Below are 25078 nucleotides of genomic sequence, written 5' to 3'. Positions count from 1 at the left end.
AATATTTACATTTATTCACATGTAGTTCGTACAAACATACCTACATACATACTTTTAACAGGAAAGTTTAAAGAAAAAAAGGTTTATAGAAACCTCACTGCATTTGCCGAGTGATATTGTATTACACAATATTTTAGATTCTACCGATCAATACCAACAACTTTCACTATGAGGACCCGCTTTAATTGCAAAAAAAAAAACCGCTGTCCCATATTTTGGTCAAATATGAAAAAGCATTCGTAATTTACTGAGGTCCTCTTAGTAAAAGTTGCTCATATGAATGGGCAGTATTACCCCATAAAAATGCTATCCTGGTAAAATAAATTCATTTACCATAAAATCTTCCCATTTAAACTTAGACAAATAACATCAACAGGTAAACCGATCTCCAAAAGTAACACGGAGGAAATCAAATACTCTCTCAGAGAACAAAATTACAGTGCCATAATACAAAAAGCTTATTCGTTCGCGAGCAAAACTTTACTAGAGCTACTATTGAAAGAATACGCTCTTATGGGGAGACTGAAGTCGGTCAAGAACTATTTCCTCATGAGCCAAGGAGACTTTATAGTGCAGTTCATGGATGCCACAGAACAAGAACTATCGAAAAAGATCGACGATATTATACCCTCGAAATTAGAGTCGCTATTGGGACTTTGTTTAAGGTAAAATTTATTGATTTGCCTGTGGATTAGACAATAATTACATGTTACCGGTATTAAAACCATTTTGTTTCAGTCAGAATTTTTGTGACTAAATTTATTGAAAAAAAAAAATTAGAAGTAATCGGAAATCATTCTGCAGAATGTCGGCAGGTGTCGCGAAAAGCCATGGAAGCCTAATCGTTACCATGTCGGCCTCTAGAGCAGAGAGTCGTAGGTTAGAATCCGGGCTTGCACCTCGTGGATTTTTCGGAATTTACGTACGAAACTTAATTTGAAATTTACCATGAGTTTTTGGTGAAGGAAAACATCATGGAGAAAAACCTGTACACACCAGCAAAGCAATTTAATTATGTGTATGAAATTCCCAATCTGCATTGGTCTAGCCGGCCCACAGCCCCAGCTCTCGCATAGTGAGAGTAGGCCTGTGCCCAGCAGTGAACTATATGTAGGTTAACTATTATATTACTAAAAAAGGCTAATTAGTCAAGTGATCTTGTTATCTTATCTATGAAAGAAATTTTTAAAGAAAATCAATACAAAACATTGTTATCAAAAGTCAATATTATCGCAACACTAACTGCCTCCGTGACAGAACGGTTAGCAAGCTGGACTGCCATCTAAGAGATCCCGGGTTCGATTCCCGTGCCGGAAGAAATATTTGTACGGCCTTCATTTATTTCTCTCGTGAGTTTGGGTATAATTTGTGGTTGTCTATGTCTATGTGTCCATGCACCCGCGATACAGGGTTTCCCTAGTGCGGAGTTATGAGCGTGCGCGTTATTAACAATTCCAAGATCGATTATCTGCTGTTATCAATACGTCAATATTGCAGGCTGTCGGCTGCTAGTCACGACCCCTACAATGAAGATATGAGAGTGGAACTCTTGCCATATGATTTACAGTTCCAAATGTTCAAGATATTGTCAATAGAAACTGAAGATGAAAAAGGTAAGTTTTGCTTTTTGCTTGAAATTGTATACTACTTGTTCCTCCCGTCATTTGATATTAAAAAGTATTATGGTCATGCAACCTGCACGTACGCTTACAAAAATAATTTTTTGGTTGATCATGACATAATATGCATCAGTGGTGAAGAGACGATCTGACACGATCGGCTTACCTAAGAAATATACTAAATTCCAAAAAAAAAATGGGCACGTAGGTAAGCTCTGAATGACATTTTTTTAGCTCCTTGAAGGTTTGTGGTGCTTTCTGCATTGACCTAATTCGTCGCTTCAGAAAGTCCCAGACATTCCCAATATCGGAGTAAGTTCGGGACTTCGTGCTGGCCAATCCAAACGACGGATCCCAACCTCTTGCATATACGTTTCTACATCGACAGAACGGCGAATGTTGTCATTTATAAAAATGGAATCTTGTCCAAGAACAGTCAATGGGGGTAGTGCGCGAGGAATTAGGGTCTCCATCACGTGCCATTTTCGATAGACTAAAGCTCAATTTACATTGTGGTGGATCGAAAGCGAAATTCGCCTCGCTGCGCCAGAAGGCCCTTCTTCCTCTTTCTTTCTGATCTAGACGATTAGATTTGCCTTTCTATTGAATCGATTCGCTTGAAAATCGCGTTGAAATAAATCTGTCCAAAAATTGTAATAGTTTAGCAATAGCGATCTATCTCCCCCACCTACCACTGTGTATGTGTGGACACGATACTCTCCACTCTCCAATGTTCCTAGTAATGTGCGAAAGTATTATCGTTAGCGTACCGTGCTTTTATTCCAAAATTTACTACAACCTACTATATCATATATTATATCCTATCCTATACGGGTGTCCCAAAAATAACACGCTAGAGCGACACTGTGGGTAGGTGAGCTATATACCTACCAGAAAAAAAATATTTTGACCCTAGTAAAAGTCTTTTAGTTTTCGAGATATAGGCCCTTTTTTATTTTTTTGCAAAAACTCGACTCTTTGTTGGGTTTTACGCTATTATTGCCATGGTTAGCTCCAGATGGTTGTTTTTTTTGTTTTTCGAGTATTCTGAATAGTTTTTCCACAGCAACAAATATTTTACTGAGAAATATCATAAACTATGAAAAAAGTTATTAATTTGGTATACCTCGTACCCTTGTAAAAAGTTAAACATTAACTTTGAATAGCTAGTGTGAAAAAAAATTGTATGAAACTGAATTTATAAACGATCTTAAAAACTACTCCACTTAATGCAGAATCAGGAATTGTACAATACTATTGAAATTTTTGACAAGAACTTAGTCATTTCATTTTTTTTCGACATCAACACCCTACTAGCCGAATTGGTTTCTAAACAAAAATTGTGTTAAATTATTGAGCTTTATGACTAACTACTCTGTCGCTAGGCCCTAGATAGTAAAAAATGAGCGAGAAGTATGATTATTTGTTATCTCTCTCTTACGTCGGTATCGGTCGCCAGGTGGGATCGGGTCGGGTTGGGCCCGTAGTACCCGTTAGTACATACCTTTGTGTTTTGTGCTACGTACGCGTTTTTCGTTTTATCGCTGCTTCCGTTTCTACACTTTCGACGACTTGACATCACTTTGGACTTTGATTTGATAACGATCGGAAAAGTTTTTTTAGTAATCATATCAACAACTTGGCATTACTTTGGACCCTGATTTGCTTACTATTTGAACCGTGTTGTTTGTGTGTGATCGACGGCTGCGCCTCCGGATACTGCCTTTATACAGTTAAAATGGCAGATCAACAGAATATCGTTGGAGCAAACCCCGAATCCACTCATAGTGATTACGCTGACATGTACCTAATTTACGGCGAAACTAGACGTGTTTCTGCTCGCGGTATCGAATCGTTAAATGCAAGATTGTATGCGGTAAGATTTCCTAACCGTAGGCCACCGACCCATGAGACCATAATAAGAGTTGATGCTGCATACAGAGAGGGTAGGAACCCTGGCCATCGTGGTGGAGGCAGACCTCGTACCGTCGCAGACGAAATAGTTTTGCAGGAAGTGTCAAGAGATCCGTCCACTTCAGTTCGCCTGATAGAAAGACGGACTGGCATTTCAAAGTCTACGGCACAGCGAATTTTAAAAAGGCACCGATACCACCCATACCATATTCAGAGAGTTCAAACTTTACTGCCGAGCGATTACGCTAAACGCGTACAGTTTTGTCAACAAATGCTTCAAAAGCACAGTGAAGACCCCAACTTTTTTAATACGATTTTGTGGAGTGATGAATCAGCATGTCGCAGAGATGGCTATGTAAACCTCCACGACATCCATAGCTGGCAGTTAGAGAACCCGCACGAGAGATGAGAAGATCGGTCCCAACACCAGTTTAAAATTAATTTATGGACCGGAATTTTCAATGGAGAAATATTTGGTCCAGTTGAACTGCCTCCGACTCTAAATGGCGAAAATTATTTAGAGTTTTTACAAAACCATTTGCCAAACCTTCTCGAAGATGTGCCAATAGCATTACTAAGAAGAATGTGGTTTCAAAATGATGGGTGTCCAGCCCACTACGCTCGCGACGTCCGAACGCACCTCGACCAGACATTCCCACGAAGATGGATTGGCTGATTGGGACCAATTTTGTGGCCACCGAGATCACCTGATCTGAACCCCTTCGACTTCTTCTATTTGGGGTGCTTAAAAGATAAAGCTTTACTCCAAAGCTATCACTACAGAAACCGAACTACGACGACGAGCCTATGAAGCAGCTCGAGAAATTTCTCAAATGAGTTTGAGGCGTCTGAGAAGCTCATTCGCCAAAAGATGTCGCATGTGCATTAGAGTCAGAGGGAGGCAGTTTGAACACTTGCTATAACATCTAATAAAAATTAAAATATTTAAATTTTATTGTTTTATTTTCCATTAAGTAACAACGGCGACAAATCAAGCGACACACAAAGGCACTCTACCACGATATTAGTAGCTAAATCCGCATGCTTTTGGGAAGTTTGATTTGTCACAGTTTGTTTGTACCAGTTCAGAGAGAGAAAGAAAAGCCTAGTACCTATCTCACTCCTTTATTACGAATACAACGTGGGAAAAAGATTGAAGCGCCGTTACCTAGCGCTTAGCAATTAATTCATTTAAAAGTTTAAATTTAATTTTGTTTAGAAACTGATTAGGCTGGTAGGGTGTTATGACGAAAAATAAATTAAATGACTATGTTCTTGTGAAAAATCTCAATAATGTACCATTCCTGATTCTGCATTAAGTGGAGCAATTTTTAAGATCATTTGCAAATTCAGTTTCATACATTTTTTTTTCACACTAGCTATTCAAAGTTAACGTTTAACTTTTTACAAGGGTGAGAGGTATACCAAATTAATAACTTTTTTCACATTTTATGACATTTATCAGATAAAATATTAGTTGCAGTACCTGGAAAAACTATTCAGGTTACCTGAAAAATAAAAACAACTACCATCTGGAGCTAACCCTGGCAATAGTAGCAAAAAACTCAAGAAAAAGTAGAGTTATTCCAAAAAAATAAAAAAGTGCAAATATCTCGAAAACTAAAAGACTTTTACTAAGGTCAAATTATTTTTTTCTGGTAGGTATATAGCTCACCTACCCACAGTGTCGCTCTGGTGTGTTATTTTTGGGACACATATATATATATATATCGAGTTGAAGGCTGAGGTTCAGAATACGATTTGTAATACAATTCATCACAACACGTTATTAAAAGTTACTCAAAATGAATTCGTTAAAAGATTAAATTTGTGTATCCAAGAAAATGGAGCTCATTTCGAGCAACTAATTAGTTAGATGACTATTTTTTTCGTTTTATTAAAATACGTTAAGATTTCATGGTTTTTTTTTTTTTTTTCATTTAATTAACCAATTTTGTCAGTGAGAGTTTATTCTCATAATTAACCCTATCGATACAATAAAAGTGCAGGGTGCATTTTTTTCAGATTAAAGCGGGTTCGATTCCCGCGTGTTGCTAGAAATTTTCGAAAATCTATGAATGCAGTTTCATTTCTTTTCAAAAATAAAGGAATGTTTCCTTTAAGTAAAAATTTCTATCTCCATTATTTAGAGTACTTTCTCTCCAGGTGGCATTACAAATTTCCTACCTGTATAACCTACTATATCATCGCTCAGTATCGAATCACATATTTTTTGATAATAACCAGCAGCGAAAGCAAAACGAACCGTTATTCCAACTGATTCAATTAAACGAATTTATTCATTCAATTAATTAATCGATTTGTAGTTGGCAGTACAATTTGGCTAGTACTAAACCATCTATGGTCGGGTCAGTTCTGTTTATTTACTTTTATGTAAAATGGATTGGAACTAAGTATATTTCCGAGCACGTTTGAGGTTCGTATTCTAGAACTCTAATCAATGCTCAAGTTAGGATTTGAGTATGGTCTAAAGCACTTGATATCATACTCAAGTCCCTGCCATTAGGGTCGTATTTCGAGTGCTTGTGTTGCCAGTGCAATCCTGACTTGAGCATTGAATAGAGTTCTAGAATACGACCCTCAGAAACAGCAATGCCCAAGTGCAAGAGATAAAGGTAAACGTTTGCAGTCGGGCCGCGGTTGGTGTTAATGAGTCCAATTAAGAGAAAATATGAAGATGCGAAAGCAAAGTTATGGAATTGCAGTTGACGGCTACTTCGTCGCTGCTTTATTAATTGATTGGTGTTGTTTGATGATCTTATACAAATGTAGAAATTTATTTCGGGTTAAAAGTTTAGTTGAACAGATAATTTAAATAAGTAATTTACATTCTTTATAATTTTATTTTAAAATGTAGTAATTAAATTTAGTCCTCCAACTTAGTCGTAGATATTGATTGAAAAATCTCTTGGCCTATTTCAACTATACACCTTTCGCCAATTTTATGCACAATAGTTAAATGAAATAGCCCAAGTTCTCGAATAGCTTGTATACCAGAATTAAACGCGCTCTCTCATACAGCTACATAATCAGAGTGGACTTATTGATAATAAATAAGTAGTTTACAGTTGGAATAGGTACTATTACCACCAAATGCATACATAATCTTTTTTTATATTAACAGAGTACAAACAAAACAAAGACTGCCCACCGCTGACCGGCATAGAAACATTCTCATTTGGCATGGAGGTGAAGTGGCCGGTGTCCCTCATCCTAAACCACAAAGCTATCGCTTGTTACCAGATGATATTTCGACACCTCTTCTATTGCAAACACGTTGAGAGGTTGCTATGCAGGTAAATACATTCTTTATTGATTAAAATACACACATGCTCAAAATCGTGCCCATTGTCCATGTACTCGTAAGAACCATTTCTAAAATGTAACACGATTTATTTATAAACGAAATAAATCGTTGTTTCAGCACATATTTGCCCATAACTGTCGTAAGATGGACAAAAACAAATTTTGCCGAATTTCCTAAACGAAGCGTAGATGTTAAATTTCAATGTTTGTTGTTCTTATTAAAAATTGAAGCGTAATATTAAAAAAATATCCCATGTATGTTTTTTTATACAGAGTGTGGCTGTACAACAAAGTTGTAAAACGTTTCTCTGAGGCTCGTTTATACGCCGACGCGTTCGCATTGCGCCAGCGCATGCTCAGCTGCATACAGCATTTGCAATACTACATGTGCGTCGAGGTCATCGAGCCTTCTTGGTGCCAGCTCATACAGAGCCTCGATAAGGTACACTGTTTGTTTTTAAATGATATATCATTTACTGCTGGAATAAGTAACATACCTTATTCGTATCGAATTACAATTCACAAACTTATATCCTCAATTTGAGAGAGAGAAAATTAGAGGAAAACAGGTTTTCTGTTACCTTCCATGCAAGCAGACAGTAAACTACTCCGTTTTTTGGAGTCGTGAGCAGTTTAACGGCAAATCTTTACCGTTAAACTGCTTTGTTACCGTAATGAGAAGTATCATAAATTTATTGTTGTAAACTAGGGCTTAAACCCTATACTTACGCGAAACCCATACCCGGTATAACCCGTTACCATTCCTGTCATTTTTGTGATTTCACAAAAGGCAAGGCAAACCCGTTTGTTTAAAATTAAAAATGTAGTAAGTAACATTTTCTTACAAAAGTAAATGTAAAATTTCTTAAATCATAATTTTAAATCCTCAAAATTCTTATACTTAAATACTTGTGTTTGACTGTGGTTGAAAGTCTTGATTTAATTAATTGATTACTAAAACTTTCATTGATGAACTAGATAGGTGTGTAGCTTATCATCAGGCGCACAACTTGTTGGGTCGTGTTGGGCCACGACGACAACCCGTCACTTGAAAATTATATTATTAAAAAAAACTGAATGTTTTTTTCATACAGCCGTATGCAACCATACACTATCTATATTTCTATATTTGACAAATAGCCTTACCTTTGGATTTGCATTTTAAACAAATACGATTTTAAGATATTCGCAATATATAGAGTTGGAAAAAGCGGTGAGATATTAAGTTACTTATTATTAAAAGGTTACTTATTCCATTTGTTGAGTGATTGCTTAACATTTTCACGATTGTTACACATAGGAAATGAAATTATTTTTCGGGATTTAAATCGCGTATATTTGTTTTTTCAAACAAGCTGACGTTTCGGACCCTTTACAGGTCCCATGTAAAGGGTTTCAATCCGGAAAAATAGTTTCATTTCCTATGATTGCTTAAGACCTTAATCCAAACCGGTTTGTTTACCTTTTATCTAAAATGAATTAAAGCGAACTATAGTATAAGGACATCATGTTCATTCACAAGCTAACACATTTTTATATCTCCAATAACAATGTTTCAATTAAAATATCGAATGTCTCTCTCACCGCTGATCCCCCGTCAAGTCCAACAGTTTAACACGAATTACTGCAAGAAGCGCTACAAACATACGACTTGGAAATCAATTGCCCAACTCTTATTTCAAGTAACATTGTTAAATAACATTAATAATAATCGATTTAGAGACTTAATAAATTTAACTGATTTATTCAATTTCATATATATTTATAATATTTTTTTAACACAAAGCTAACTAAACGAAATCTTTAATTATGCATCTTTTTGTTTCGAAATTTGTTACTCTTGCCAACATTAAGTCCGATAATATTTAATTTATTACCACTCAGTGTCGAATAACATATTTTGTTTGATAACAGTAAAATAAAAACTAGTTCCAATTGATTCAATTATACAAATCGAATCATCAATTGATTAATTGTTTTGCAATACATGTTACGATTGGCCAACACTAAACTTTTTTAATAAAATGGATTGAAATGGACTATAATTTATGTTGATGACGACGATGAGAGTAATGCTCACCCGTACCTAGTAATTGAACTTACAAGGGTTGAAACGTAATATTGCGAAATAAATTTAAACAAAAGTATGGCTCGGTACATTATTTATTTTATAACATAGTTGAAATGTAGAAATAATATATTATACTTATTAATATTACGAATGCTTACTCTAGTGGAAGGCATTTTTTAATGAGAATTAATTATATGTTAAATTACATAAACGCTAACAAAATTAATTAGTTCTGTTACTTATAATTTGTTCTTGTGTAAGATTAAAATGTTACTACAACAACATTTTTTAAAAGCAATGTAACGAGAAAATGTGTAGTGATTAACATTACTTTTTGTAAGAGTGCAAAGCCTGCAATACTTCTTTCAATGTGTTTTCGAGGCTCTCTATCTTGGACTCATACTGGTTTAGTTTGTGTTTAATTTCGTCAAATACCGAAATGTTCGTTTTATCGCTTATAACACACTTTGCCTTTTTTACGATTTTCCTTTCTAGTCTGTAGTCTTGACATCGTTCCAAACAACATCCACCACTCTCAATATCTTCAAAATCGTCTCCGAATTTACTCAAAGGTTCAGCGCGTGGAATTTTGATTTTGTTCTCTTGGTTAGGCTTCACAATTATTCGATACATAGGTAAAAAGTGAGGGAATAAACTTATACGCTTTGCTAAAGGTTTAATGCATAGCATTTGTGGTTTCATTGTGTACAATTTCTGAAAGCTTTGAGGCAACCACGAACAGCATCCTATAGGTTTTGTGTAGTCACTAGCGTTTCCAATAAGCACGCTTTCGAAATAGGAAATTAATTTGACTCGCGCAATATGACCAACAAGTTCGGCGTCTGCTTTAATTTCCTGAGTATCGCTAACGGCCAGACCGTTCAACAAATTGAAAAGCACTATTGGAATCATGAACACAAATACCATAAATATTATATGACTTGTAACTGGGAATGTACTGAACTTGATCGACCCCGCGTCGAATTCACCAGTCAACATAACAATAGTCTTGAATAACGACCGACCCGGATCGTTAAAAAACTCTTCCTCGTCCCCTTCCTCTTCACCTTTCTCAGTCGTATTTGGATTCGGGGGTACTTGATCTTCGTCTTCCGACACTTTTCTGAATAAAGTGTAGAAACTTAAGGCGAAAGCAATTATTAAAATGCAATACCAAAGAAGAAACTTGAAGAAGTTCCACGATACCGTTTTTAACATTGTGATATTGGTTGATAACGTGGGAAATTGTCCGATAAGCAGTACCAGTTCAGCCGAAGATAGAAGGATAGCGACTGCAGATAATTGTTGCTTTGTAGATTCGGAAGCTCTATCATAGCAAACTATCCAAGCAGTAACGATTATCAACGCTATTTCCATCCAATTTTCAATACTCTGCAAATATTTTGTTGGAGATACGATCATTTGAAACAGTTCTCGAACAACCAATATAATCAGTCCAATAATAGCACCAACATGCGTAACGACATTTAGAACTTCAATGGAGTCTGACTGTTTCTTTTCCACCCCGTATCCGAATATGATATAAAAAATAAGACACAACCACAAAAGCGAATAGAAAGTAATATTTGCGTAGAAAAGGCAGCTTATTCTTTGCCATTTCAAATACAAGAAACTTGTAATGACCGGGTGTTTTAATAGCGGCCGCATTTCTTGCATTCTGGTCATGTATAATAAAGCATCTGTTTCTGGGGTTAAAAAAGCGTCACATTCTTTGATATTATTGTTACTAGTTTTCATAAGGGGCTCTCGACTCTTTTCATTTTCAAGTGAATTATTTGGATAAACAAGAAAGCTGTATTTTATGTGTATTTCGTAGTCGTCATCGCCTGGTCGTTCGTCATTTGAAGTGATGCATTCGTCCAAATAAGTTTCCAGTGTCTTGGCGCTAATGTCTGCCAACGGCGGTACATTAAACTTATTGCGTAAGCCAATGCAAGCTCCATTCCTTAATAGTTCCAAAACAGTTTCATTGTCACCGTTCCTCGCAGCGTAGTGAAGAGCAGTGTTATTCTTCATATCTAGGTGATTAACATTAATATTACCCATAATTTTGTGATGTGTTAGCAGCAAGTCCAAACATCCTTTAAAATCTGATTTAGGATTTTTGGCGTACGTTTGCATCCCTTTAATGGCGACTTGCAAAAGCGACTCGCCGTGAATTGGATCGAAGAGTGTTGATTCGTTGTCAATAAACATTTTAAGAATTCTACAATAACCATTCTGGCATGCATACCCTATTGGACGATATGTATTTCCTGAAAATGTTGCATTTGGATCTGCTCCAGAATCAAGCAAAGTTTTAACTACATTCTCGAAACCTTTTTCTGCTGCTAACTGCAACATTGTGTTCATTCCGTTATTAGCGGCCAACGCATTGCGGTGTTCATTTTTTCTGACAAGCTTCAAAAAATCCCGAACAAAATTATCATCCTCATGTCTACTGAGGTAGGAAAACAGTTTATCAACGTCGATAACTTCATTGGCCTGTGCACCAGAATCGAAATCTGATACAAGGTGAGGAAAAGCTTCATTCAAATAATATCTTGCAGTTTTCCCTTTGTAATCTTTATATGCATCGAGATTAACTCTTTCTTTAGCGTTATGCAGTATATCGGTTATGATTCTCTCGAGCCCCTGTTTTGCTGCAGAATGCACTGGTGTTACTCCCTTAGAATCGGGAGAATTGGGGTTGCATCCCGCTTTCAGTAGCAACTCTACCATATCTTCGTAAATATATATCTCACGCTCGCGATCATCTTCGAGGTCCTCTATTTTCTTAATTGCCAACAATAAAGCAGTATTTCCCTTACTTTTAACATTTACGTCTATCTCATCACAATCTAAAAGAAGTTTTAGAGCTTCAATGTTGCCACAATCCACAGCAAAATGAATTGGCGCTGCTGAATGCGACTCGTTTATTTTGTTGACTTGGACCTTGTTTTGTGGTTGTAACAAAAGCTTTACAAACTCCAGTCGGTTTTTTTCGGTGATTGCTAGCTCCAAAATTGTTTTGTAGTCTGGATACTGATATACGTGCTCCAAATCGACAGACCCAGAATCTACGAGTTTTTTGAAAGTGTGGAAATCGTTGTTTCGTAGTGCGGTCCGGAATTGCACCTGAGGGTCGGTGCCGAAAAGCGAGCTACCTCGTGATAGTTGCCGATTCGTGGTCATCTCGTAAGTGTCCTGGGCCATGTCTTACACATCAGTGGCATCTGTAAATAAGAAAACAAACATTTATATACTTTGACCAATTTTCTCATTGAAATAATTGTATTTTCAAAGAACTCTTCGTAGTACATATTAATTGTAACGTTATTATCCAATTACGTTCAATCAGTGTTTTAGGGCAAACATCTGGAGGATCAATAATACTTGTACTCTACTCGCGGAGTTACAAAAACACTGTCCTATACCATTACATTTGGCATTGATAAGAGTTAGACGTTACCAGTGAAAAGCATTGCCACGCTTATATATCTATGCTTGTTGATTTAATTAAAATTGCTAAACGATTGAATAAACATTCGTGAGAAACGACCATGATTGGCGTTTGCGGGTGCCGTTAACTCTGTATAAATCTATTCATAAAGGAGTTACTACATTTAACACGCTCATCGTTCTATTACTATCTACCGACATACACTTAATATCTCTTATTTGGATGGTTTTTGTTAAATAGATAGACAAAACACGTTTATTGAATTTCCACAAACACACACAACAATAAGAAATAATAAGTAAGAAAAAAAAGAAGAAAAAAGTAGTTGTATTTGGCTCATATGTTATTGCATCACGCACCATAAAGTAATATGATACCTAAGGTACGCGGAGTTTATCCGTCATCATTTTAAATGAGCTAGTTCACGTTTTCTTTAACTTTCTGGTCATGGAAGCAATAATGAAGGGGCAATTGTTCTGAATTTCTCCGGGTGCTATAAAATTAATGCTACACACGTGCTGGGCTCTCTCACCTACCGCAGCAATTGGACCGATTTGCTCTTTTTATTGTGTTATTCTTAATAATTGTGTAAATAGAATTTCTTTAAACTCAATACTCGTTCTTAGTTGCAGTCATATAGTAACGAAAATTCTGCTTCTCCGCCTGTTTTATTACTCCCAATTTGTGCAGGATTTTATTACACTATAATTGTTGTTTGGTTCTTGATGAGTCGATGAAAGGCTACGCCGTTTCGTTTGTTCGAGGTGCTGTTTATCAACATTTTCAGTACCCGCATATTAACGCATTTACTGTACGTACCAATTAAATTACCCTCCGTATGATTCATGTTATTACGTAACTACTCTATTCGTTTTTATATGTATTCCTTTAATAAGCTTAGTATATTTTAAAATGATTCTTCGCAATAAATCATGCACTACAGACTTAGTTATCATCTTAAAGCGATTTACCATGGTTGTTCTACTACATGAGGAAATATTTGTCATCGGATTTGCCCTAAATTCGTCATGGTCATCGTATTATTATAATATTAATAATTCTAGTAATAAGAATGAAATTTAAATAATAATAAAACTGATACATCGATTTGCTTATAAACTAGAATTGACGATATTGGGGATTTTAATAGTATTTATTGTTAAACAAAAATTAGTAAAGCAATGAACGTTGGAGTTTAGTAGTTCAAAGTGAACATTACGTGACGATGTCTACTGAGTAGCCAAAATAAATGGAAACAAAATTCAAAGCGCCATTAAACGTTTACAGTAAACAAAGTGCTCGTTCATCGGAACGCGCTAAGATACTCTACGTGGTTGAATACTGACGTACACTTATGTGGAAAAAAATTTCAATATTGATTGTTGCTTCCTACTGGCTTGGAATTATTTCGGGCCCGAATGTTAATTTAAGTCGATATAAACTTTTATATTCTGAAATCTGTTGGTGATAGATTTATTTAAAGATTACTATACTTTTCATCTCAATTTATCAGTAAAGTTTTTTTAATCAGTACTGAAATGATTTTAGTAAACATTTGTTTAAAACTGTTTACTTACAAGTAGAGATGAGTATATATAGAGCAACATTTTATACTATAACATTTTTTCCTGCTGCTATAGAAATGTACGACTATAAGAATAACTTTTGTCCTCGGCTGTACATCAAAAGCGCTTTTGTTCAATGCTGGCCATTTCATCCCAATTGAGATTGGCCTTTATACTTCAAACCACCTGTTCAAAAGTTTAGAAAGGAAAGGAATGCCTTCAATGACTATTTACTATAGTGATTAATTGAGAGATTTAATTAAACCAATTACAAACTCGATAGAATTATAAAGTGCTTAACAAATCAGAGAGCTCTTACACACAATAGAATGCAGATGGAATAAGTGAAGTGTAAAAGTTTAGACCCTGGCCTTAAATGTTTTTTAATGAATATATAAAAAATGTGAGTGAAAAATTAACAGAAATAGATTAAAGAATAGAGCCGTCTATAGTACCCACTTACTGCAAGCTCGTATATTGTTACTTTGTTTTATATAGGAGAGTGTTTTCACATGCACCTTCATAGACATAATAGATTGTATATAATCAATTCGTTTAATGTTGTTATCATCTAATTCGTGATTCATCTTCAGTGTCCAATTTAATTTACGATACATTTGGTGCTGTTCAGTGTTTTGTAACAAAATCCAGAATCACGAGTAAAATGTGAATTGAGAAGATAAACAATACACTGAATCGGATTATCGCTACGTTTATAACATTGTAACGTGATTTTGCAATAAACGCCAAACAGTACTTTCAGTAACATAGATTTGAGAATTTCATTGCGTATTTTAGGACTATACTCGGATATATGCTATATACTATGGCTACCATTCGTAAAATTGTGGAAACTTCAGTTGATGGTAAAGAATAAAGTTATACACATGTAAATTAGATTATTGTTTTTTTTTGTGCAAATCTAAGTACGGATTTGACTTCCATCTCATCTGATGGCAAGGTCCAAGTTATAACGTTCACTGATTGTTATATGAGGATTATGATGGCACTGTGACTTAAACAAGTCAAATCTTGGGCAGAGAAAAAAACAGTGTAGATTCTGCCACGGGGCGTATTAAATTCATCTGCATCTACACGCCCAATGCTGCCTGCTACGCATGATGAGCGTACGAAGCTGCATACTGGGAAGCCACATACTACAACCATAGGACATCAGAACTGTCGAACCTAGGAAGATCGCTGTTGGCCATGGCTCCGAATTGGCATTAGTAGTGATCCCAATAGATCAGGTAATGGTAGCAGTGAATAAAGCCATTATGACATTAATAATAGATTATGAGACAATTTTTCTACAATCAATATGTCTGTCTTTGTTTATGTTAGTTGTTAGGTTTGCCTCGCAATGTTTCGGTATTGCAAGGAACCATTTTTATTGCTGACTACATCAAAATACAATATATTTTCTTTGGTAATTATCATGATAATTATCAATATTCAGTTGTACATTATTTTGAGCATCCACTCGTGCCTATTTATTGGTCTTGGCCTCTACAGAATGAAATACATTGTGAAATCTAGATAGCAATACAGCCTTCGTCTTAGATATTAAATGCACATATTTGAATTTGAAAATACATGGTATCCATAACCTTGGTCTACTTCTGTGAATTCGCATTCATTGTCCTTGGCATTTATCTGTTGAATTGAAACACTCGAAATATAATAAAGAGCTGAATAACCATGGGCGTGCCTCCGCGTCCCATGACTTGCGATAAAGATGACCTTTTCACTATGAAAATTGTAATATTATTAAAATGAAAACATCACGATTTGGATTTGCACGTAAACTTTTTTTAAATAAGTACCGACTGTAAAGAAGCTGTTTACCTACGTAGACTATTGTTAGATAAAAAAAAATTACCTAAAGAACTGCATATTAATTTAATAGTAGAATAAAAATTGCAATTTTTTATTAAAAAAAAATTTTAGATTATGTTCAATACTCAATAGCTTTATTGCTGTCCATAAGTAGAATAGATGTTACAATCATTTGTGTACAATCAAACACATCAACTCTTTGGACCGTTTTTATCGCAAGCGGCATAAAGTTGAATTTTTTTAAATAATATCTGACGGGACGAACAAGTCGTGCGCCTGGTGGTAAGCTACACGCCTATCCATACCAGTTGCAGTGCCACTCTGTGCTTTAAATCGCAAAGACCTGAGGGGCACTGCCACTGCGCTCGTCACCGTGAGCCTGTAATTTCACCAGCACCCTTACTTAGCCTTTAGAACCGGAACGCAGTAATGCTTACATTACTGCTTGGCGGCAGAAATAAGTAAGGTGGCAATACTTCCCAGGACGAACTCTTTCACAAGGAGCTCTATTGCTATTAATTAATAATACTGTGTAATATGCGTAATAATACGGAATCTTTAACTGTCAAGTTTATAGTACTCTTTATCCTGTGCATCATCGAAACTTTAGTTACTAATTATTATCTGGGCGGTAGTTCACGTAGAATTACTAATTATTTATTTCGATGCGCATGATTAATTACTCTTACATGTTAGGTTCGGTCTTATTAGTGGGAATTTAAAAAGTTTCTGTTCTGTATTCTTAATATTATTGTTATTTAAATTTGTCACAGATCACAGAATGAGCCATGTATATACATTGCCTTGACTCAGCCTCGCACTGCAAACACTAACATTCATCTTTCAATAACCCCATCGTTAAATTTGCATATTGAGTGTGTTTATGTTAAAAGAATATTTCACACTGTATTTATACGGTTTACTTTCGCAACGCACACTACATAGTCGTACTTAAATAAAAACGACTACTTTATACACGATTATTGACTATATCATTTCCGTTGCTTTGATACACACTGTACTTTTAATTAAGGAATCTAGAAATATTATTTAGAAAAATAATGTCCCTTCATATATTACATTAAAACTCTTTTTATAAAAAATACTACTAAAATTCTTTTGATGGTTTGATTATTTGGGTAGAGATTCCCTTACAAAGATGCCACATAAATTTCGACAAATTATCAATTAATAACGGAGCAAAGTGAAAAACAGTGATAGTATTGTTATTCTTCTTTTTAAACCAATGTTTCTTCTAATTATCTGTCGACATATCGAGTTCTTACGTTTTCGCGATTGTTACACATAGGAAATGAAACAATTTTTTCGGATTTAAATCGCGTATATTTGTTTTTTTCAAACAAACCGACGTAAAGCGCCCGAAACATCGGTTTGTTTGAAAAAACAAATATACGCGATTTAAATCCGGAAAAATTGTTTCATTTCCTATATCTGTCGACAATTAAATTTGTATTGAATTGATTATTTTTTGTGATATTACTCCACTGTATAATAAATATACAAAAAAATATAATAATATTAATCTAAATTTAAATTAAAGAATAAAAATAAAAAAAATAAAAAGAGTATGTATTACTAAATACATAATATAAGCCGAAAAGACTAGCCAGCTCAGCTTAATGCTGGGCCAGAGCCGCAGCGCTGATCTTCAGCTGGAGCTTGAGAAGAGGTGGATGGCTATGCCTATTTCATAAAAAGAATAAGAAGTATTTGATCCGTTACCTAAACATTTAATATAACAATACCCAATTTAGAATAAAATTATTATAATATACTGCGTCCCCTTAAACAGTATAAAGTAACAAAATTAATAATAATAAGATAATGTCAGAGTCATAATAATACTAAAATAAATTAATAATAGTTTCAATAATTGATGCCGTTTATTTGTCCTATTAGCGTAAACTCTTTAAGCCTAAATTATTAATACAAAGATCGAATACTTAGAAAAAATTTCTTCGATACGGCCGGATTCGAACCGACGTCTTCTAGCAAACCATGGCAGACGCCATGCCATCTAAGCCACGGAACGAACCAGCGGACCTCACTAATTTTTGTATGTGCTTGTTGTCGGAACTTGTACTTGGTTTTCAACGACTTTTTAGCCACTATCTGTCGACAGTTTACCCGATAACACGTCTAAACAGATGCTTAAACTGAACCCTGAGCCGGAAAGACAAATAATATAATGCTCCCCAACGAAATAGTAGCACTAGTAATTTAATAGCAATAGAGCTCCTTGTGAAAGAGTTCGTCTGGGGAAGTACTGCCACCTTACCTATTTCTGCCCCCAAGCAGTAACGTGAGCATTACTGCTTGGGGGCAATTCCTGTTTTGAAGGGTAAGGTGATGAAATTACGGGCACATGGGACTTGTCAACTTATATCTGAGGGTGACGGGCGCATTGGAAATGCCCCTAAGATCTTGCGATTTAATGCTCTGAGTGGCACTGCAACTGTTATGGACAGGCATGTCGCTTTCCACCAGGCGCACGACTTGTTCGTCCCGTCACTTGGTGTTATAAAAAAATAACGCTAACCATCCGCTACAGTATTTACTAGAGTACGATGGGCCTATTGATCTACACAAATAATGAGCGCTTGACTATGGACAATGCAGCACGGAGCTTACATGTTCTGTCCTTTTTTTACTTTTTATTGTTCTGTTAACCCATAGCCGGCAGCGACACGACTAGAGACGAAAGTAGGTACCAACTATGTATTATATAAAAAAAAGTAATCGGTTTGGCAATTAGTGGCTTCCGTTGTTTCTCTTTGTTGTGTTGATCACGCTCTCGAATAGACAAGGTAAAATCGACTTAACCGGACATACATATAAGTTGTAAATTCATGTAACAGCTTTTTAAGTATAATATAAAACTTGTTTTAAGATTCTACTGCATGCTACTAGTTCCTGTGTTGAAATATAATTGATCGTCCCGCCCTCTCGTTCGCGGAGAAATTAGTTAATATATTTAATAATGGCTTTTGCAATGTGTCAGTGTAAAAAGGCACTGGTGCATTTCATTATTTTCAAATTCAACTTCCTTCACAGAGACAGTTTCTGTCTGGCCGAGGGACATAATTCACTGTATATGTATGGTGTATGTAATAAAATTTCTGAAGTAACTGCCTCAGTGGCCGAACGGTTACCACGCCGGACTGCCGCGCAGAGGTCCCATGTTCGATTCCCGGGCCGGGAGAAATATTTGTATCTCGTACATTTATTTCTCTCGTCAGTTTGGGTGTAATTTGTGGATATATGTATGTCCATGACAACTGCGACACATGGATTCCCTAGTGCGGGGCTATATTAAGTGTGTGCGTTATTATTATTATTATTATATATCCACTTCAACAAATCTTGTGAAAGCGGATTAGAAAAAAAATTTAAACGTGAGGTAGTTGATTAATTAATAAACGTGACTCAATTTCGACGAAATTAGAGTTAGTGGTCATTGATTTACAAATTACTAACCACTGTTCATTCTATTAGAAATTTGCTGTTTAAATATTTTTTACACATTGTGCTTACGCTATTGTTTTGTTAGTGTTGGTTAGTATATTATTTGAACTTAGTGTATCTAGAAACTACCTACAGTAGAGTATACAGTACAGTAGAGTATGAAAAATATTGAAGCACAGATACGTATTTTCGTACATATTCATAATGTTAGCATATTAACAAAATGTAATTAACATTACAAACACAACATTGTGCAAAACCATCTGCTACTCAACACCAACATTTGATTTGTTGTTATTATACGAGACTAGTCGGAAAGGGTAACGGCCTGGTGAGCTGCAATACCGATCTGGTTGTTTTATATGGAGTTAGCATAATTATAGTTTTTCATAAGGGTGACACCATTTTACATTGTAAGTTTTTATTTTATTTAAGATTATGTTCCTTATGTATCGAGATTAGTGTTGTAACTTGAAAAAAAACCAAATTTTAATTTTCACATTTTTGAAAAAAACACAGCGCCCTGGATTTTTTCTAAATTTGGTTTTTTTTTTTCAGAAAAAGTAAAATGGAATAACTGAAATAAAATGAGACACTAACTTTTATTTTAAGAATATATACATGTGAATGTATATAGAAAACATGTTTATTAAAATCAATTACTATGATAATTATAACAAAAATTTAATCTTCATTTGTGGTTTTACTAGAAGGGTCGTCGGCTCAAGACGCACCGACTGATAATAGTAGTAATTTAACAATTCCGGATAAAGTGCTTCAAATCCTATCGAATAATTTTATTTATTCGGCTTGCTAATAATTCTATGTAAATGTTGCTATTGGGATATGCGCGATGTGGAAAAAATGTTGAAATCGCTCTTAGATAAATAAATAAGTAGTGTTTTTTTCAGTAATCATCAAAGTAGCGATGCAACATCAATCGATAGATTTAAAAAAAAGGTAAAATGTCAGAATCCCCGCATTTTCCCCACATAGCATCAATCTCACAAAATGCCCAATCGAGTTGAAATTCCCCGCAATTTGGGGAATTCGCCACAAATTGACAACAGTGTAAGTGTTGCCCATTTCTTTTGAGCAATTTATCTATAAAGAATAATATTAACAACAAAAGATATAGAGATATAAAGATTGTAATATTTTTATTTAAATACTTTTAGAAAAAATACGTACCTCAGAAAAAAACGGTTTCTTATCATGTTTTTTTCATAGTTTTTTTTTCACCTCAGAAAAAAAACGGTTTTTTAACAACACTAGTCGAGATAGTAAAACATTATCTAACATAAACAAATGTCTATATTAGATTCTCACCTCTATAGTCGTCAAAACAAATTTGAATTTTTAAATGGAAAAGGCGGTATATACACTAAATATAGTTGAATAACTTTGACCGTCTACTACTTTTTTACTAATTTATGATTATGAATGAAAGCCAACCAAAGCAGACGTGATGTGGGCGTTTAGGGTCTCCGAAGTGAACAAATATTATGCAGTGACTCAACCTCCACCTCGACTACCTTGGAACTGGTGCAACTTGTTTTATAATCATATTTGCAGATTTCACACTCAAACACTTTCATTTACGTTTCATATTAAAAAATATATAAATAAACTAGCGAATTGACTACTTTGGTTTCTTGATTTGAACCAAACATCTACTTTCCACGTAAAGTATTAAATAATGAATAATAAATACATGAGAGCTTTAATTTGCCTACGTAACACTAAATCAGAGTCGTGTGAGACCGGGTAATTGCTAACGGTCACTTCAAAGTTGATGAATTTTAAGCCAGTTTCGTCACTGAGTCTATCAATTAAGTCCGTCATGCTTAATTCATACAAACTAGCTTATAGTATTGTAACGTTACGTGTAGAAACTATTTCTAACAACGAAGTCACAACACGAATTTAGAAATTTTACATTTGTGTAAGCAAAATATGGGATCTATCTCAACAAAAATGAGTTTTGATGACTGTTTATGGAAGAAACGTGAGCAATATGAAATCTCGTAAGAGTCATAAGTCATAAGTACCGATAGCATAATGGCGATGCGCCAGAGATAGGCGGCCAGAATAAGCACGGAGAATCTGCGATTGCCACACATCCGGTACTTGGCCAAGTAAGTGGTAAAAGCCTTCCGTTCCGCACACGACACTTGAATTTCATCACTCACTTTTCGAAGAGTCGAGCTGCTTTTTGTCAACGTTGTGCTTAATTCGTTTCGGCCTAAAATCTGAGACACGTTGTAGGTACTTTCTCCCTACTAATGTTCATTTTTATCGGAGCAAAAAATTTTAAGTACACTGACAAAATATGGATTTCACCAAACAATAATTTTATTCTTTGTTAATTGTTAAACTTGCTGCAAAGATGATCTCAATAGATTTGGTCTTCAATGCAAATATTGTACTAGTTGCGTATCATTTGTATTGCTTTGTATAAGTTGTGTTTTACATACAACAGATATGCTCAAAATTTAAATATACATAGCATTCACCATGAATAATTTTATATTGTTGATGTTGCCGAAAGCACAAATTTCGTTTCCAGCAAATCAGTTATTTGAGAGTTGAACTCCTGCTGGTTGCAATAAAACATAATCTGTGATGATAAATTAAGCGTGATAAACACATTTACGAAATAAAAATGCCCTTGCCTAGTAGTAGGATGTTTGTACAATGATGAATACTAAGTTTGCTACTACTAATGAACTTTTGTATCAAAAGTTTAATGGCTAATAAAGTGCTGCTAAAGGCGTTCAAACGCGTTTCTATTTCGATTTATTGGAGCGACGCGGGCTCATTTGAGATTAACAGTTTTTACAGACTTTACTTCTCAGTTACACTTTCTGCCTGTTGTTACTTTTGTTCCTCTGTTTTATTTCCTCTTATATCTATGTTTGTTTTTTATTATTTGCCATCGTGCTTTAAATCTGCTTTCCATTTTTTAGTAGTACACAGTAATGTTGTTGGAATCGAAAAAGCAGGGATCGAAGTGGTAATTATCATTGATAACTATACCTAGATATTTATTAAATTTTATAATATTACTTGAAACAATAAAATGTTACCGCTAGCAATATGTGCCATGTGTTTGCATACAAACGTGCCAAATGTCAATCTCAAAAAAACATCGCAAACCAAATCGTTTTTAAACATTTTTCGTACTTTTTCCTTCCTCTAAGTGTTTAATGAGTTTTCACACTGTTTGCCATTTTTAATAACACTCATTCAGAATGAATAATTATCATGATAACCAATAAAGTAACAAAATATGTTGATAATTTCATTGATAATCTTTATGATATCTCCGTGGACGTAATTTCACGCAAGTACGTTTTTATATCGCTCCAAAATCTCTATGCTTGTCTTTTGCTGTGTATAACTTGAATATTAATTTCGACCGGTTTTTGAATAATAAAACTATCTAAGGTGAAATCACACGGAAATTAATTATCAAGCAAACGACACTACTAGAACTGTAAGCATCATGACCAGTTTCTATTGCAGCTATACACGCCCATACTGTGTTTGGAAGTGTTAAATAGTTTGCATCAAATTATTGTCTTCCAATTATGGAACATCGTTCGCTGACATCTATTACGGAAGTCGATATTTTCGTAGTTCTATTGCGGTTATCCCTATTTGGCGTGTCCTAGTAAGGACAAGTGGGCGACGCCGACGTGGCATCATCAGTCAGCAAATGCAGTGTTTGCATTATTTGATGACCCGAGCCAATGTGTCATCGTAAAACATAAACAAATACGAATACGAATCGGATACAGCGCTTACGCAGTGGAACGTTTGTGGGTTCATGAATAAGATTGATTAACAAAACCCGTCGCTGCTACTTAAGCATTTGACCACTGTGCTCAACAGTCATTCACGTAAGAAATAGCATAGTTTCGTGTCTGTAGAGATTGCTCTTAGCTAAATTAATGAGTTTCCTATGGGGTCTCGCGGTCAGGCCCCCGTCTAATGCAAGAGTCGTGGGGTCATTACGTGTCTGTCACTATTATTCATCATTTTATCGACCTTTTACTACGGTTGTTTGGTTTTGAAAAGTCACTTTTATACGTGAATTACAAGTAACATATTAAATTATCGTGGTATATAACATAAGATAACTGCAAAGTTAGGTGTTAGGCTAGAAACTTAATATTAAAACCCATTCGCGCGTAGCCTTCTAAAGCTACCTAACCTAGCCTGTTGCACCAAGCGCTCTCTACATGACCGCAGCATTGCATAACAAATATGCATTTGCGATTTAACGACTTCATTGTGTGCGTATACTTTAAGGCTATTACCGGAGGTGCGTATTTTAACATCATAATAATACGGTCTGAAGCAGGAGCGCGTAATTGTCTACCGCTTTATCAATTACAGCTTCCCGTACAATGTATAACTCGGCAACACGCGTCCTGTGATGACGTCACTTATGTTGACCTCGATCTTCACAACTGATTTTTCAATGTTTGCGCCCCACAACATTTAATGTTTTGCATTAACTTAGTGGTGATGTGATAGAGATGACATTTTCGTAGTTGACATTTCGATTTTCACTGACTCCGGTTCTCTCAATCCGAATGGGCGTTAAATATTTCTAAACATTTAAGCCGGTAGAGCGCATGAAAAGATGTTGAGGTTTGTTTGAAATAAACATAAATTTTAGCTTCATCGTAAAAGGCGAGCTGGAATATTTACGAGAGAGGCCGATTACTATTTCAAAGATACTATAAGTCAAATAAACCTATCCAGTAAGGTAAGGTTATTTATCTCTAACCAAACACTTCACTTTAATATTAATTAGATATCAGTACTATCTCAATTTTGACAACCTTATAGGATAAAGAAAAAAATGTTTGCGTCATTTATATAGCATCTGATTTATTAAATAAAAATAGGTAGTTTTTTAATATTATTATTACACATACACTACGTATTTTTATTTAATAAACCAGACGCTATATAAATGATGCAAACAATTTTTTTCTACACCGTGTAAAGTTGTCAAAATTGAGATAGTACCGGTTGCCAGTTCACAGTTGATATGTCAAAGTTGGAATGAAATAATTGGATCGGGTTCTCGTGAATTTTGTTATTGCATTGTCGATATGTAACACTATACGTTACAACGTCACGATTAGAACTTGCGAAAAACGCAGGGTTTTACTCGCGATTTACTAAAAATGTATCCAGAAAAGAGACAATTGTCTAATTTTTCACAATCATGATATTTATAACTCCAAACCAACCTGAACAAATGGATGTTAGATCACTGGAAGTATACTGTTCACAAGCACTTGTTCACTGATGTTGATTGGATCGCACGGCTGCGGAACTATGCGGCCGCGCCACTCGGGTCCGTGCTCGGAGTGAGGCGGCGCCGCAGGCGCGCGCGCTGCCGTGTGGGAGGCGCGGATCCTGCGCTATTGACCATACAATTACCGACCATACAGTTAATGGTAGCAGAATGTTTGCCGCTGATAACCCTTATCTAAATGAGCCATATTGACGAAAATCTTCGTAGTTTTTAGTGGCTCGGCAAACTACTAGTTCGCATGAGTTATTGAATCCCTCGTTTACAAAAAGTAAACGAGGGATTCAAGGAAGATAAAGACCTTGAAAGGGCTATGGAATAGGCGAGTAGCTGTCGTGAATTGATAATAATTATACAAGTATTGGTATCTAATTATATACGTACCTACCATTTGAAGGTACAAATTCGTCAGCCATGTTGTTATTTTTATGATCTATCTTGTAGGCGGAGCGGCTT

The 25078-nt window shown here is 35.3% G+C and overlaps 2 protein-coding genes across 7 annotated transcripts in view; one reads left to right on the top strand and one right to left on the bottom strand.

Moving 5' to 3' along the window:
- The window catches only part of LOC113235454 (gamma-tubulin complex component 2-like), a 129449-nt gene that overhangs the window by 92309 nt on the left and 12062 nt on the right, over window positions 1–25078 (top strand). For all 6 annotated transcript variants that reach the window (XM_026471141.1, XM_026471146.1, XM_026471143.1 and 3 more), the window contains 4 exons: window positions 377–665; window positions 1498–1613; window positions 6679–6850; window positions 7134–7302. In XM_026471141.1, coding sequence (XP_026326926.1) covers window positions 377–665; window positions 1498–1613; window positions 6679–6850; window positions 7134–7302 — 746 coding nt within the window. The remainder of the gene's footprint in view (window positions 1–376; window positions 666–1497; window positions 1614–6678; window positions 6851–7133; window positions 7303–25078) is intronic.
- On the bottom strand, window positions 9081–24721 carry LOC113235453 (transient receptor potential cation channel protein painless). The gene is made up of 2 exons (XM_026471140.1): window positions 24558–24721; window positions 9081–12167 (listed from the first exon to the last, which is right to left on the bottom strand). The coding sequence occupies exon 2, from the start codon at window positions 12145–12147 to the stop codon at window positions 9259–9261; it is 2889 nt and encodes a 962-aa protein (XP_026326925.1). The 5' UTR covers window positions 12148–12167; window positions 24558–24721; the 3' UTR covers window positions 9081–9258.

Source organism: Hyposmocoma kahamanoa, unplaced genomic scaffold (genome assembly GCF_003589595.1).
Source record: "Hyposmocoma kahamanoa isolate Upper Pololo Valley unplaced genomic scaffold, ASM358959v1 87, whole genome shotgun sequence".
NCBI lineage: Eukaryota > Metazoa > Arthropoda > Insecta > Lepidoptera > Cosmopterigidae > Hyposmocoma > Hyposmocoma kahamanoa.
This window is presented reverse-complemented; position numbering and strand designations above follow the sequence as displayed.